The sequence below is a fragment of the Rhamphochromis longiceps genome, linkage group LG3, assembly GCF_057381845.1.
Source record: "Rhamphochromis longiceps isolate RC_006_pf linkage group LG3, R_longiceps_female_GT1.1, whole genome shotgun sequence".
In the NCBI taxonomy this organism is placed as follows: Eukaryota; Metazoa; Chordata; class Actinopteri; order Cichliformes; family Cichlidae; genus Rhamphochromis; species Rhamphochromis longiceps.
The window spans coordinates 34,148,868-34,163,075 of NC_140559.1; the positions used below are offsets into that span (position 1 = coordinate 34,148,868).

A 14,208-nucleotide genomic window follows, 5' to 3' on the forward strand; every position below is an offset into this window, starting at 1 on the left:
CTGCTGTTATATAAACTCTTGCAATAGTATGTTATTTATATATATATTTAACATGGACAGAATTACAAATAATGAGGTTGGTGTCTATAATATCACATGATCTACAAGCTTCGACTTCAGACTGCTCAAAAAGCATTCTGAATGTTTTCTACTCCTGGGTTTGTCTGCTGTCTGTATAAAACACTGACTTTGCAGTTTTGATGTCACAAGTTTACAATACCTTGAGTTTAGCAGTTTTAACATTCCTGTCTAGGTTTGTTTGAAAATATAATGAATGACGGGTGGCTCTACAGATGCAGTCATTCAAAATTGTCACTTTCAGCCAGAGGTCAGTTGGTCTGTTAACTGACAGCCAGCTGCCAGCTGCCAATCAGGCTTTGAAGTCCGCCACTTGATTGCAAAATCCCAAGAAACGGTATAGAAAATGTATAAAACAGGTATCAGCTGTTAATAATCTCCTGATTGCATAGTGAGAAAAAAAATTGTATTCTGTGGGGGCATGGGGCACTGATTGTATAGTTGTTGTGCAATTGGAGCACATTTAAATTTTGATTTTGCATTATATCTAAGAACATTAGCAGTGAAATGAAACAATCATGCTTTCATTTCCATAAACGCAAGGCAGTAATAATCACTGACCGGTTTTTCATTTGCTGCAAACACATATCTATATTAATATTTGATAGAAAGGTTGAATCTGCCCTAGTTATAAAATCCCTGAACAAATTTAAAACATATAAATATGGTGTGATATAATATGATATAAAAATGGTGTAGCGAGCCTTTAAATGAATGTGCCTCCACACTGCTCCCCCTAGTGGATACACAAGATATTACCACTTGTTTTGTGTGTGAAGGTTCTCAATCATCCAGGTCATCGTAGGCTAAGGAGCTTGCAAAGAAAAGCGTCTGGACTTCTTTGAGTTGCTTGAAGACGTTTCACCTCTCATCCGAGAAGCTTCTTCAGTTCTAAGGTCAAATGGTGGAGAGTCCCAGATTTAAACCTAGTGGGAGTATCCCCCCACAGAGGGACAAAGGACCCCCTGATGATCCTCTAATCGCCTGAGCCAAGGTGTGAAAGCGGGTGTGGGTCACAATCAGCCAGAGTTCCGGGTGAGCTCATTGTGAAACCTGGCTCCACCCTATCATGTGATTTCCTGAGGTCAGATGGCCCAGGATGTGAGTGGGCGTTAAACACGTTTGGGAAGGGATTATAGATGGCAGAGAGTTGGTGTCGTAAGCCCCGCCTCTGTTCAAAGATGGTCGCTCACAGTGGACATAGATGCCTTCTTTCACTCCTCTTTCAAACCATCTGTCCTCTCTGTCCAAAATGTGAACATTGGCATCCTCGAAAGAGTGACCTTTGCCCTTTATTTCAGATGAACTGCTGAGTCTTGTCCCGTGGAGGTGGCAAAAAAAAACAAAAAACCACAACCCTGAGAATTGAACCACTTCCTCAAAGAGCATGCCCTCTTCACACCACTGTCACTCACTTGTACTCGGACCTTTCCTCTAACTGCAATTGCTCACCCACGTCAAGTGCATTTGCTCCTTTTACAAACACAGCCAAAGGAAATCAAGACTAGAACTTAGTATTAGGATCAGACATTTAGGGTCAGATTTCTCTCAATTACTTTTTTATTCAGTCCTTTATTTCAGTCAGAAACAAAAGCGCTAATGACAGTCATCATAAAACACTGTAGAGAAATGCATTTTTAATGTCTTTGGAGCAGAATTGCCTGAAATCATTGGCTTCTACAAGCTGAAAAATTTGAGATTATAAAATGTACTCAAGCAGTGTGTGATTTTGTGAAACATTATGACATCATTGTAATGTTGTAGAGCATTGCAATGAAAAACAAGTGTTCCTCTTGACCCTTTACATGATATATTATTCAAACATTTTTCTTTAAAATATTTTGCAAGACCAACTTTGACCTTGGGTGCCAACAATAAGGGTCAACGTCAAATGCTTAGCCAGCTCAGGTACTCGTGTCCCCCCGAGCCAATCCATAAAATATTTGTGGGTAATATAAAGTTTTTAATGATTTTTTACATTTTGAGTGACCCTTACTTGATTTTCACCAAACTCCAAATCAGTTACATTTGCTACTGTCATCTAGATCACACAACACATTTTGAATATTGATGGGTTTAGATTTTATTATTGTCATTTGTATTAGGAAATATTTAACCATATATGCTTAGAGGTGTATAATCGATTGTGTAGTGATAGGATGTGTGATCTTTAGCAGTCTGCAAAGGCTTCGTGTGCTTTCCAGAGTGTTCTGGCATTCACACCCACATCCTGGGAGCATGGGAGAGGTCGTACGTTGTCTTATTGTTTCATGGTAGGATAAACGTAGCTATGTCAGTTTTAGGCTAAGTGCCTTTTGTTTAGATGAACTGCTGGACTTCCAGACCAGCAGGTTTAGGGAAGTCTTTATGGGGTCACACACTGACCCCCCCCCCCCCCCCCCCCCCCCCCCCCCCCACCACACACACACACACACACACAGAGACAAGGTATGCTTTGTCCACATGTATACCTATATGAAACGTCATATGTTAATGAACCTATGCATATTCATGTAACCACAATAAAAGGAGTGCTATGGGGAACCTGTCTGAGAGTCCGACGGAGGCCAAGTGGGTGGAACGACATCTGGCTCCGGTCCGGTCTCCCTCATGCATGAGTAACACAAAGAACTTTGCCTACTTGTGTCTTGCTTTTGCTGTGTAGTAAATTGTCCTTAACGTTCCAGCGAATACGTTCATGCTACAAACCCATCAAATATGATATCTTGAAAACTGAGGACTGCTAGCCAACAGACAGACAGACAGCATGCACATTGTTGCTGTCACATTTAATGTCAAATATTAAAAAATATCATGGAGGTTAATTTTTATTTTATTGAATTTTTAGATTTAATGCATTCATTGTGAAATATGAGAAAGAAAAGTTGAACAGTCTGTAAGTTAGTTTGGAACTGCTAATAAATTATCATAAGCAGAAGATTTTAAAGACAAAACAAATCACAAAAACAATTATTTTTACACTTATTGTCAATTAAGATGAGAAAAATATACATCAGAATCAAGTACCAATGAGTGAAAATTACTTGTTATAACAATAATTTTGTTTAATATATTTCCCATGAAACCTTGTCACATAAGTACAATTAAATTTAATGGAATTTAATCAAATGACATTTACTGGATTGTTGTACATTTATTTATATTGAGCATATTTTCCTTAATGATTTTTTATTTGAATTAATAAGCTAGTTTTTATACATTTCAGTTGTATTTCACCCAGATGTACTGCTTCTCATTCATTGAGGGCAAAGAATTGCTTTTTTATGAATAATTGCTTTTATGGTATTGGTATAATATTTGGTAGTAGATGTGGGACACTGTGGTAGTAATATGGTCAGATGCAGGACTAGAAGTGTGAAAGACCAGTACTGGCACTGGGAGGGGCTGCTGCGTTAGCTTTAGAAGTGGAAGACACAGATATTGGACTTCAAGGGATAGCAGTGGTTGTAGGAGAAGATGTACTTGATGTGGGTGAGCAATTGCAGTTAGAGGAGAGGTCTGAGTACAAGTGAGTGGCAGTGGTGTGAAGAGGACATTGTGTTTGAGGAAATGGTTCACTTCCCAGGGTTCTGTGGAGTTCTGTTAAGGTCTGTGTCTGCAGGTATTTAGGGCCATCGGCCACATTCTCCCCCCAGTGTGCACTTGCCAGCCAGCTGTTCTGCCTGTGACTGTAGCAGCAGAATGCTGACCAGAGCACTGAAGGAATATTGATCTTGTTGTTGAGACTATTGTTGCTGGGCAGTGCTCCAGTAACTACAAAGCCTTCTATTTTTTCATTGTTGTTAAGGCAATATTCATTCAAAACACATTTGACACAGTTTTCCATTCTATTCCAGCTTCCCTGGTTGAAATTACCTATTTGTGGAACAATGTTAGTCAGTGTAAAAGTCGACCTTTTTTCAATAAGAGTGGATCCGTATGAGTTTGGGAATAAATGTCCTCTGTCAAACCCTTGGTTGTTTTTGAAATCTTCATTTCCAGCCTGGTAATTGTAGATGATGTTTTTGTTTGATTTTCTCATAATGCCTTTGTCTCGTATGTTTTCAAGCTGTCAAAATGTAAAAAGGATAAAATAGTGATGAATGTATGGTTACTGATAAATAAATTAACTGCGCAGTTAATATTTTTTCATTTAAAGAAAAGAAAAGAGGACTTAAACCTCGGATAATTTCTGGCTGATAATGATTGTTTTCATTTACTGAGCAAACTTGGATTGACACAATTTAAGCTAATTTTAGCCAAACTCATTTAATGTAGGATTAAGGACGTCTTTAGGAAAATACATTGAACAATTCTGAATACCACAATGTAATGGAAAATATCTGTAGATTCCTGATTAGCTACAATTATAGCATGTAAGTAGGACTACACTCTCATAATATTTTATTTTAGTCTAAAATTAATTGTTAGTTTTACTGGTAACTATTATGTGTTATTGCTACTGATACCTGTGGTTCGATCATCCATTTATTCTTGGGCCTCTTGCCTCCAGCTCCCCCTCTGTACTTTGCAGCAGAAAAAACTGGAATCTTGTTCTGGGTGTCGTACAGCGTCACAAATGTTCTGGTGTTATTTAATGTCTGGCGAATCAGTTTGTATCTGTTTTGGTCCAGGATGATCCCTCCCTCCAAAATTCCTGGGATGTGTGGTGGAGTTTGCTGAAGAAAAAACTCATTACAGTCTTCCACTGATGCCACCACTTTAGTTTCAGTGGGAAAGATGGACAGAAGGAGGAGAGCAGCAAGGGGCAGGAGATGCTTCGGTAATGACATCGCCAAACACTTGATCATCTGTTCAGAGGAAAATAACAAAACAATTCTAAAATATTACTCTTAAAGGGAAACAATTATTTTCCTTTAGCTGCTCCATTTAGGGGTTGCCAGTGCAGATCGTCTTTTTTCATCTCACCCTATCCTCCGTTGCAGCAACTCTCTGTTTGCCCTGGCCTCATTAACATTTTATAAGCCTTTCCAGTCATGCTGCCTCCTTCTCCATCCACTCCACCTTGCCTTCATCGTCTTCTTCATCTTGCTTGTAGACTGTTTACCTTCACTAGCTCTGCTCCTTGTATCTTCACTGTTGCACCCATGTCCCTGTCATTCACAGACACGTATTCTGTTTTATTTCTACTGAATTTCATCCCTCATGCATATCCCGCACCACTCTCACATAGTTCCCTGCCACTCCTGACTTCCTCCACAGTTTTTATCATAACTCTCTGTAAGCTGCAGTGTTAATATGGTTACAAAATACATGGTTATTAACTATTAATCGGAATAAATAAATAAACGAAAACAAAAAAAGATAACAAGTTGGGCCCATAGAGAGTTTATAGAGTGCCTCTTGGCAAATCTAATGTATTTGGAACAACAGTCTTTTCAGATCAGATGGTTTTGCTTACTAAAGCTGAAGAACAAGACAGGCTCAAAATAAATTGTCCCTTGCTATAACGCGCTTCACCTTTCTCGGCTTCGCTGTTTTGCAGAGTTTTTGTGTGCAAATTTGCACGCTTTTTTCTTTTTACAACGCATTGTGTTCCGCGTCCTAATTGGCTGTAGACCATTGTTAATCAATCTCCTCCTTGCTGTGTCTCCTGCACAGTACAGAATGCGTTCAGCTTGTCAAATTTACATAAATCTTCGATCTCTAGCAGTGTGACTCTGACGTGCTGTGCTGTATACTTGTAAGTTTTCTCCCAAACAAACACAACAATGTCGACCAAGCGATTTGCACCGTCAAAGGCACCTGCAGTAGCACCCAAAAGGCAGAGGAAGATGCTAACCATCGCACAAAAAGCTGGACTTCTGGACATGCTAAAGGAAGGTAGAAGTTACCGTATTTTTTGGATTATAAGGCACATTAAACGAAATAAAACAGTCCGATATTTGAAACTTCACTCATCTTGTTCTTCTTGCTTCCTCTACTTCCGTACCATGGATTCATTAATGTTGAATTCTCTCACAGCTGCTCTATTTCCATGTTCTGGACCTGAAAACAGGATTTGACCTTTGGTTTTATTCTAAAATACTGGACTTTTTTTCTATTAAAATTTGAATTTTGAGAGTTTTTAAACACCAGAAAAAAGTGTGAAAATGTTCATGCCTGTCTGAGTAAAGTGTATAAAGTGTGTAGTGAGGGGTTTTACAGCCTTAAAATATCTATAATAACTGTAAAATATAAAGCTCACTACTTCGCTGATTTCAGCTATCGTGGGTTTTCTTTAGAACGTAACTCCGGCGTTAAACGAGGGACCACTGTATTGAAATAATTTTTTAAAACTACAGTAAAACTAAAGCTCAAGATGCCAGACTAAAAATATTAACTTGATCCAAAATACTGCAAACAGTAACTTCTTACATGGAAAACCAATAAGTAAAAACAGAAATCAAAGACTCAACAATATGACAAGAAGTCAGATTTGAATAAGAGATCAAGTTTTCAACTTTAAACATCTAGAACATTAACACACAACTGCTCAGTTACATTCACCGAGACTTCTTAACTCAGATACATCATTACTTTGAGATCATGACAGAAAGTGTCCACAGACAGGACTGTATGAGTTACTTTTTCTTTGATAAATATTAGTTTCAGAAAATATAAAATAGTAAATATTAGACATACATACTGTGAAAGTAAACTTGAAGAGGGTTTATGTAGTAATTTCTCTCCATTTTAATTTGCAATCACCCAGATTATAAAGAAATTAAGAAGATTAATAAAATAAACTGAAAGAATTCTCACCACCACTTGTTTGTAAAAACCAGCTGAACTTCTGTTGTTAAAGGGTCACACAGCGGAGGAAACAAGACAGTGAAGACCAGGAGTGCCTTCCTCAAATATAAACTGAGCCGAAGGAGGAAGTTAATTTTTTGTATCAATGAGTCCAGCTGACTGGAAGTGCTAGTAGGTTTCCACAAAACCCCGTCATACATTTTCACATGCATATAGTAAAACTGACCACAGCTTCTGCTGGAGTTCTTTTAAAATAAAACAAAATGTATTTCTTAAAAAGCAACTTTGTTACTGTAATAACACATTTTTATAAAATCAAAATCAAAAGAAATAGGATATGGTTGATTAACTAAACTTGTTATTTTAATGTCAATATATATAAAAGATATTTTTCAAAAATATATCAAAATATCTCAATACAAGAAAAAAGAAAAAGTGGTTCCTGGTGGAGAGCATATAAAACTACGTTAGTATAGTCTGACAATAAAAACACAGAGGTGGAAACCTGAATGTGGCATGAGGAGGTACGGGTGTCTTGACAGAAGACAGCACACATTTAGCGGTGATTTCCTTTCTGTTTTTGCCTGGTTCCAAACATGAGAGTAGGTCTGTAAGTAACCTGCTTAAACATCCATATGTTTTCATTTCTAAACCGCAGCACTTTTATAGATAATTTTATGTAGAATTTTATAGATTTTCTGCTCATGTTCAAATCTTTCTGCAAATTAAATGGTGACCCAAAATCCAAACAAATGAAAACAGATGTAGAGCATAAAAATACACTTGGAGAGTTGATTAGGAACAAGACAAAGATGAGAACAAACAGTAAAAAGTAAGAAAACTGAATTTCAAAGCAAAGCAGAAAGTAACTTAGGGAAAAATACTCAAAAGAGACCAGATGAAACAGTGACATCAGAGATGTGGGAACAGACAGAGAAATTACAGAGTGAACTAAGCATGTGAGAAACTCAAAACAGAAACTGTGTCAGAATAAAGAACAAGAGGTCAAATACACTGAAACTATTTTTATGCATGTGTTATGTAATGTACATTTAGGTCATATGTCTGCTTATTAAAGCTGATGGACACGACATATGAAAAATACAGTAAAACTATAGCTCGACATGCTAGAATCAGAATAAAAACATGAACCAAAACTGTGTAAATGGGACACAACAGAAATATTTTTTTACAAACCAGTTACATCACAAGGAGTCAAATTTAAAACCAAAACTTTGAGACCATAACAATAACAAAAAAGAGAGATAGAAAGTGTTGAGGACTCAGGGTCCATGACACAAACTGAGACGATTAACTTTAGAGACATAAATACCCTTAGACCATGCCAGTTCCACGCTTAATTGTAGAAATATATAATGCAAAGTGAAAATGAAAACTGTCTTTCTTTGTAATTTCTTTTTGATTTCATTTTGATTTCCAATCACCCAAACAAAGAAAGTACAAAGATGTTTTTGTAAAAAAAAAAAAAAAAAAGTAATTTTTATATCCATGTGTATCACAGTGGAGGTGCTGAGTAGATTTTATCAGAACTCGACGACAGATTTCCACATGCATCATTTCCCACAGTAAAACTGACCACAGCTCAAGCTGCAGTTCTTTTAAAACAAAACAAGCTCATGAAAAGCAACAACTTTGGAGAAGAGTTATTTTACTGTAAATTAAATAAAAATCTTATCAAAATGTAAAAAAACAAAAATGAAAACACACACGCACACAAATACACACAAAAATATTACAAGGACTGGTCCGCAAGGCAGACTTTAAACTAAAGGTTATATTGCAAGCATAAACATTATGCTTTTTTGTAAGTGCTACAGTCTTCTGGATGGACTTTTGTTATACCATTAACACTTTCCAACAGAAGAAATAAAATAAAAAGAAACAAGGAAACATTATGTTTCTCAGTTCAAGCTAAACCTTTTTTGATTTGACCACTTTTACACCAGTCAAAATGTGTGTAGCCATAAATGGATTATGGTAATATTGTCACATTTCGGGGTCATTTTGATCCAGTATCTTGAGTTTCCTGTGATTTTGGTTTCTGTTTGTATTTTTAGCCCCTCTGTCCTGTGCCTACCCTGGTCCCACGTGTCTTTGTTCCCTCTGTTGTCATGTCCGTGTTGTCGTAGTGTCTACTTGTGGGTCTGAGTCTGTAAAATTCAGTGTACTTACAGTTTTACTTTGATAGTCTTCGGTCTGTGTGCGTGATGTTCTGTTTGCTCTCCCCCGTCTAGTCTGTGTGATTAGTGTCAGCCGTGTTTCCCAGGTGTCTGCTCTTTGCCCTGTTCCTCTTCTGTATTTAGTGTCTGCGTGTGTCCCTGCTCGTTGTCACGTCGTCCCTCATACTTGCCTGTGTGCTCTGTTTTCATCCACAGTTTCTAGCTGTCCCAGTTTCACTTTTGTTTTGTCTTTTGCCAGCAATAAAGCTGTGGTTTTTGAGTTCTGCCTCTGTGAGTCTGCATATTGGATCCCTTTCCTTCCTGCCTGCACATAGTCATGACAAATATGAATGGTTTATATCCCACATGTGTTTAATTACAATGGCTATAATACTTGTAGAACACTAATTATTGTTAAAATTATGTTTGTTTTCCCTTAGACATAATTAAGGTTTATTTTAAAGATTATACACATTATAAATAATAATAAAAATAATAATAATAATAATATTTCAGCAAGATGATTGCACATGTGCTGTGGGACATAACTTGCAGTGAATAATTAGTATTCTTTAAAATTATTATGTTGGGTTAAAAACTTGTTGACATTAAGAGACTTGAGAGACATGTGTCAACAAAATCAAAGACAGTGTATTTAAAACTGATTTTAATTGTTATAGTTGAAATTCAATTTGGTTGTCAAGAAGTTGGAACAAGAGAAAAGTGACAATATGATGAGCCTTCAAACATCATCATGTCATAGTGTTACATACATACATCATACTGTTAAGGCTCACCATGATTTCAGCCTAAACAGTAACGTGGAAGGCAGTCCTTTTCATGTATCAGTCACCAGAGGATTTTGCATAAAAACAAGTGAAAGAAAAGTGCTATTTTATTTTATGTTATTTGACAAACCTGTCAAAAATGTTTTAGTACAACTTTGGTAAGCTACCAAGCCGCACCGCTTGATGGATTGTCAGAACATTATGGCTACCATAGTCAGGAGCCTTGTGGAGTAATACGTACTGTGCTTCAACATAATATTACCGTACTGTCTGTGTATAACAATCCCAAAATGGCACCTCTTAAGAGACATGCTTACGAAGCAGATTTCAAACTCAAGGCTGTCAGTCATGCAGTAGAACATGGGAATAGAGCAGCTGCGAGAGAATTCAGCATTAATGAATCAATGGGACGGAAGTGGAGGAAGCAAGAAGAATGAGTTTTGTTTCGCTTAGTGCGCTTTATAATCCGGTGCGCCTTATGGTCCGAAAATACGGTAGTTCCCAGAACTAAAGAAAATATGGAAATTCATTGCCTAAAAAACGAAGTAAATCTTACTTAAGATAACTATGTTAGGACAACATTCATTCTGAGTATTTAGCATCTAGTTAGCTCTGCAAAAGAGAAGCGAGCAAAATTGGAGTAACGTTTTTTAACTGACATGCAATTTGAAAAGACGCAACAGACCCAGCAACAAACAAACGTTTTCTAACTTGTGGGTCCCGCACTGTGGAGCCATGGTGGGGCCCACTTATCGCAGCCCACACCTGGAGTGTTAACTCTCAGAAATGGCAGACACAGCTTTTGTATGGGAAAGACAGATCGACGAAGTATGTCTGCACACAAACCCACCAGTAAAACATGAAATCAGATAAATCTGACACCCTCTTTGGTTACTATTACTACGAATCGTTGTTTTGCAAGTATGCACATCAAACTGTTGATACTGTTGAAAATGTATTTGGAATAAAACTAAATGTCTGAAGTTTGTCATAACCTTTATAGAAAACTGAAATCACTTAGTATTTTGCCCTCTGGATTTTCTGTTCAGTCTACCTGCTGTGATCTGAATTATAAGTGTTCTTGTGACTGGAGTGCAGTAATCAGTTGACATGGTATCATAAGTTCACTGACTTACTCATACATGAATAAACGGAGTCCATAAGTTGCCTGACTCAGCTTTTTGCAGCACAGATTCTTCCCTCGAGTTCTCTGAATTTATTGTTTGTAGTGTCTGTGTGGTTTTGGCACTCCACTGTAATTCATTATAACTTGCAGGTGTTTAAAGATTGTAATTTTGTTGTTTTAACTCGGCTGGTCATCTAGATTTGCTTACGAGCACACCTCCAAAGTAAAATTTTAGCTTAAGCAATTAAAAAGAGACGGCTGGTGTTGTTTGTGTATAAGTTATTTATAGCTGCCTGTTAATGTGGAGCTTGACGAGTCCTCAGGCATCAGTTTTTTCAGTATGTGGGTATAGACCATAAAAAAGTGTGATGGAGTGTGTTCAAGTTCTACGTGTTTTTACGCAAAGCCTACATAAGAGAGTCCAAAGCAATTGAGACGCTTCCAGATATATTTACACACAGGATTAGATTTTGGGGAGGGGGCTGGATTTAAAAATATGCAAGGGACTCACCAGAGAGTGGATGTTCTAGTCCATTCTGATTGAGATTAAATAGATTCCCTTGACCGGTCCCTGTTTCCTGAACCGTTTCCCTGAAGTCTGGCAGGGTGGTGTGGAGAGAGATCGTGAGCCTGAGTGTCTGAAGAGTGGAGTGTGTTTTTCCCTTCCTTCTCTTGCTCCTGCACTTAATATAGCTCAACATGGTGTTTTTGTAAATAAAACTTGTGACTGTTATTCTGAATTTTAGATTTAGCAGTTATACAAAGAACACCAGAAATTTCAGAGTTCTTTAGATTTGTTTATTAGTACGTATGAGTCATTACTCACTTTTGTTAATGATTTGGCACACAACACTTGAGGGTAGAGTTATAAAACAGGCTTCATTCTGGTCTTGACAACCCGTGAGAACTACTCAAAAACAATAAAACAAAACATCAAAATGCACTCTTGTACTTAGTGTCAATCAATCAAAAGTCCTTAAATACAGAAAATAAAACATTTAAAATACACAAACCTCGTGAGCTGACATCCAAGAGGGGCTAAATAGTCCTTTATGGCCTTCTTTCTCACTTATTTCTTCTTTTTGAACGATATTTTCTCCACGAGCTGCAGCATGCAGACACCATGTGTGCCAGCATAAAGTGGCCGGGTGGAGATCCAACCTGCAAACAACTGAACCCTCTATACTTCACCACCAGAGGGTGCAGAAGAGCAAAATCTGGACATACAGCTCAACAAAACATAAAATGCTAAGTCATAAGTGGTGTGTTACTGTATAAAAGAGCTTCACAGCTGACAAGATGTTTCGTGAGACTTTTTTGACAAAGGTTTAGATTTAAAAAAGAAGGAAAAAAACTTGGCTAGAAAAGCCACGGGCATTAATGAGGTCAAGCTGCCAGTGAAAAATGTCTACTTTTACTCCCTTTTTTTTAGTTGTGTTCTTTCTTTTAGGTTAAGTAAATTCATTTTTAGTTCTTTTTTCAGAGTAAGTTACACATTATTTATACAGCTGGATCCACAGCATGCATAAAAAATATGAACAGACTGATGACTCTTAAAATGGCATAATTAGAAACGGGTTAAGGAAATATTTTTCACATAGAAAGGTTCTTTTTGGGTTTTGTACAATATTACTGAGGAATTTATAGACAGGTGTGTAAATAAGAGCTTTATGTTCACTGAAGTGATTCAAGTTGTAAAATGTGTTGGTTGCAAATTACATGATAGTTTCTGAAGGCTGTGTGTAATGATTCTCTTCAGTATTATTGCATAAAATCCATGCAATCCATATAATGTACTATGACTGTTTTATCAAAACAACTATAATACTTCTGCTAATCTCAAGGTACAATGCTTGGCTCTTTTACTCCACGAGCAAAGCACCGAGCGCCCAACCGACCCGATGTTTCCATCAACGTGACAACGTGCTTGTTATGGCCCTGGCCATAATCTGTTTTGCTGGCTGTTTCTTTGTCTGTGTCTTTAAGTCTTTGTAGGTCCCTGAGTGGATGAGCTGACGGCTGCTGATTGGTCCCCTGGTCATGTGGTCTCATTCAAAATCCCTCACCAGCAGTTGTCCCGGGCAGCCACTGACAGCAGCAGCAGACCTGACCCTGGCCTCCAAAACCTGTGACATTTTTGCCTGTGACTTTTGCAACTTTCTGAGTTCTGTATATAGTGTGTACATTAGTTTTCATTGTAAATAGCACTGGAACAGAAGGGATGAGCTGCCTTATTGTTTTCCCTTGCACTGTTTTCTCCTGTTTATCTCAGTTAGGGAGTTAGGTGTAGCGCTTGTCTTTTGTTTGGTTTTTGATTTCACATAGGGTTTTAGATAGCACCTCCTCCTGACTTAGCTTGTTTTGTTTGTTATTTTGGCCTTTGTTCACCTCGGAGCTTCATTTTGCAGTGTAGAAAAATAAACCACCGTTCATTAAGAAATTGGTTTTCCCTCTGTGTATGGTTTTGAGGACCAGGGCGGGGCAATCTTTTCAAACTTATGTTGCGTTCCTGTACCCCTAGACTGGGGTGTAACAGTGCTCAACACATAAAGTGCTTCAATTGTGCATTCATCCACTGTCTTCTGCTCATCCAATTCAGGATATCAGAGCTATCACAGGACGAGAGGCGGGGTTCGCCGTGCACAGCTCACAAATCTGTCACGGGGTTAACATATGAAGACAGACAACCATTCACGCTCACGTTTACACCTCTTATTAGGTGTTTTAGTAAACTAATATTAAGAAAATATACTCACTAATGCTGAATATCACAGTGTAAAGAAAAACATATGCTGAGCCCTTGTAACGTTAGCAGGATCACTGAATTAGTAAAAATGATAGCAGCAGCACTAGAGTTTTGGAGTAGGGATGGGTACCAGTATCCGGTGCCACCGGATACGATAGTAGGCGGGCACAGGTACGTACGTTCTTTTAGAGCAGATCTACAGATTAAAAATGCCCAAGGCGAAGCGGTCAAAGTCTGGCTGTACTTCACAGCAAAAGATGCAAACTCAGCAGCCTGCAACAAGTGCTTTAAGGTGATACTGTGCAAAGGAGGTAACTCCTCGAATCTGATGAAACACCTGCGTTTTTTTAAAAGCTGAGAAATGCATCTTATTTGGTAGCTTGCTGCGAGACCTCACACCGAGCACATCTACTGCGGGTGTGGTGCCTGTTATTGGACCCGGAGTTAGCAACATCCCCCAAGAACCCGAAGAGGAGAGTCCTGGCCCCTAGCCCTGCCAGTGTAGCAGAAATGATGACGGATGATGATGGAAGC

At 38.0% G+C, this 14,208-nt stretch overlaps 1 protein-coding gene across 1 annotated transcript; it reads right to left on the reverse strand.

Annotated features, from left to right (window-relative positions):
* Positions 1-3,483: 3,483 nt before the first annotated feature.
* On the reverse strand, positions 3,484-4,871 carry LOC146674227 (endonuclease domain-containing 1 protein-like). Its single transcript, XM_085402374.1, has 2 exons — positions 4,548-4,871; positions 3,484-4,147 (listed from the first exon to the last, which is right to left on the reverse strand). Exons 1-2 carry the CDS (start codon positions 4,869-4,871, stop codon positions 3,527-3,529), a joined length of 945 nt encoding a protein of 314 aa, XP_085258500.1. The 3' UTR covers positions 3,484-3,526.
* Positions 4,872-14,208: the final 9,337 nt, after the last annotated feature.

What these genes read in the sequence shown, in the direction of transcription:
- LOC146674227 (XM_085402374.1), bottom strand. Translation starts at nt 4,871, where the DNA reads ATGTCATTACCGAAGCATCTCCTGCCCCTTGCTGCTCTCCTCCTTCTG. An exon ending in AATGGATGATCGAACCACAG is followed by an intron (nt 4,148 to 4,547) that starts GTATCAGTAGCA and finishes ACATTTTGACAG; the next exon opens with CTTGAAAACATACGAGACAA.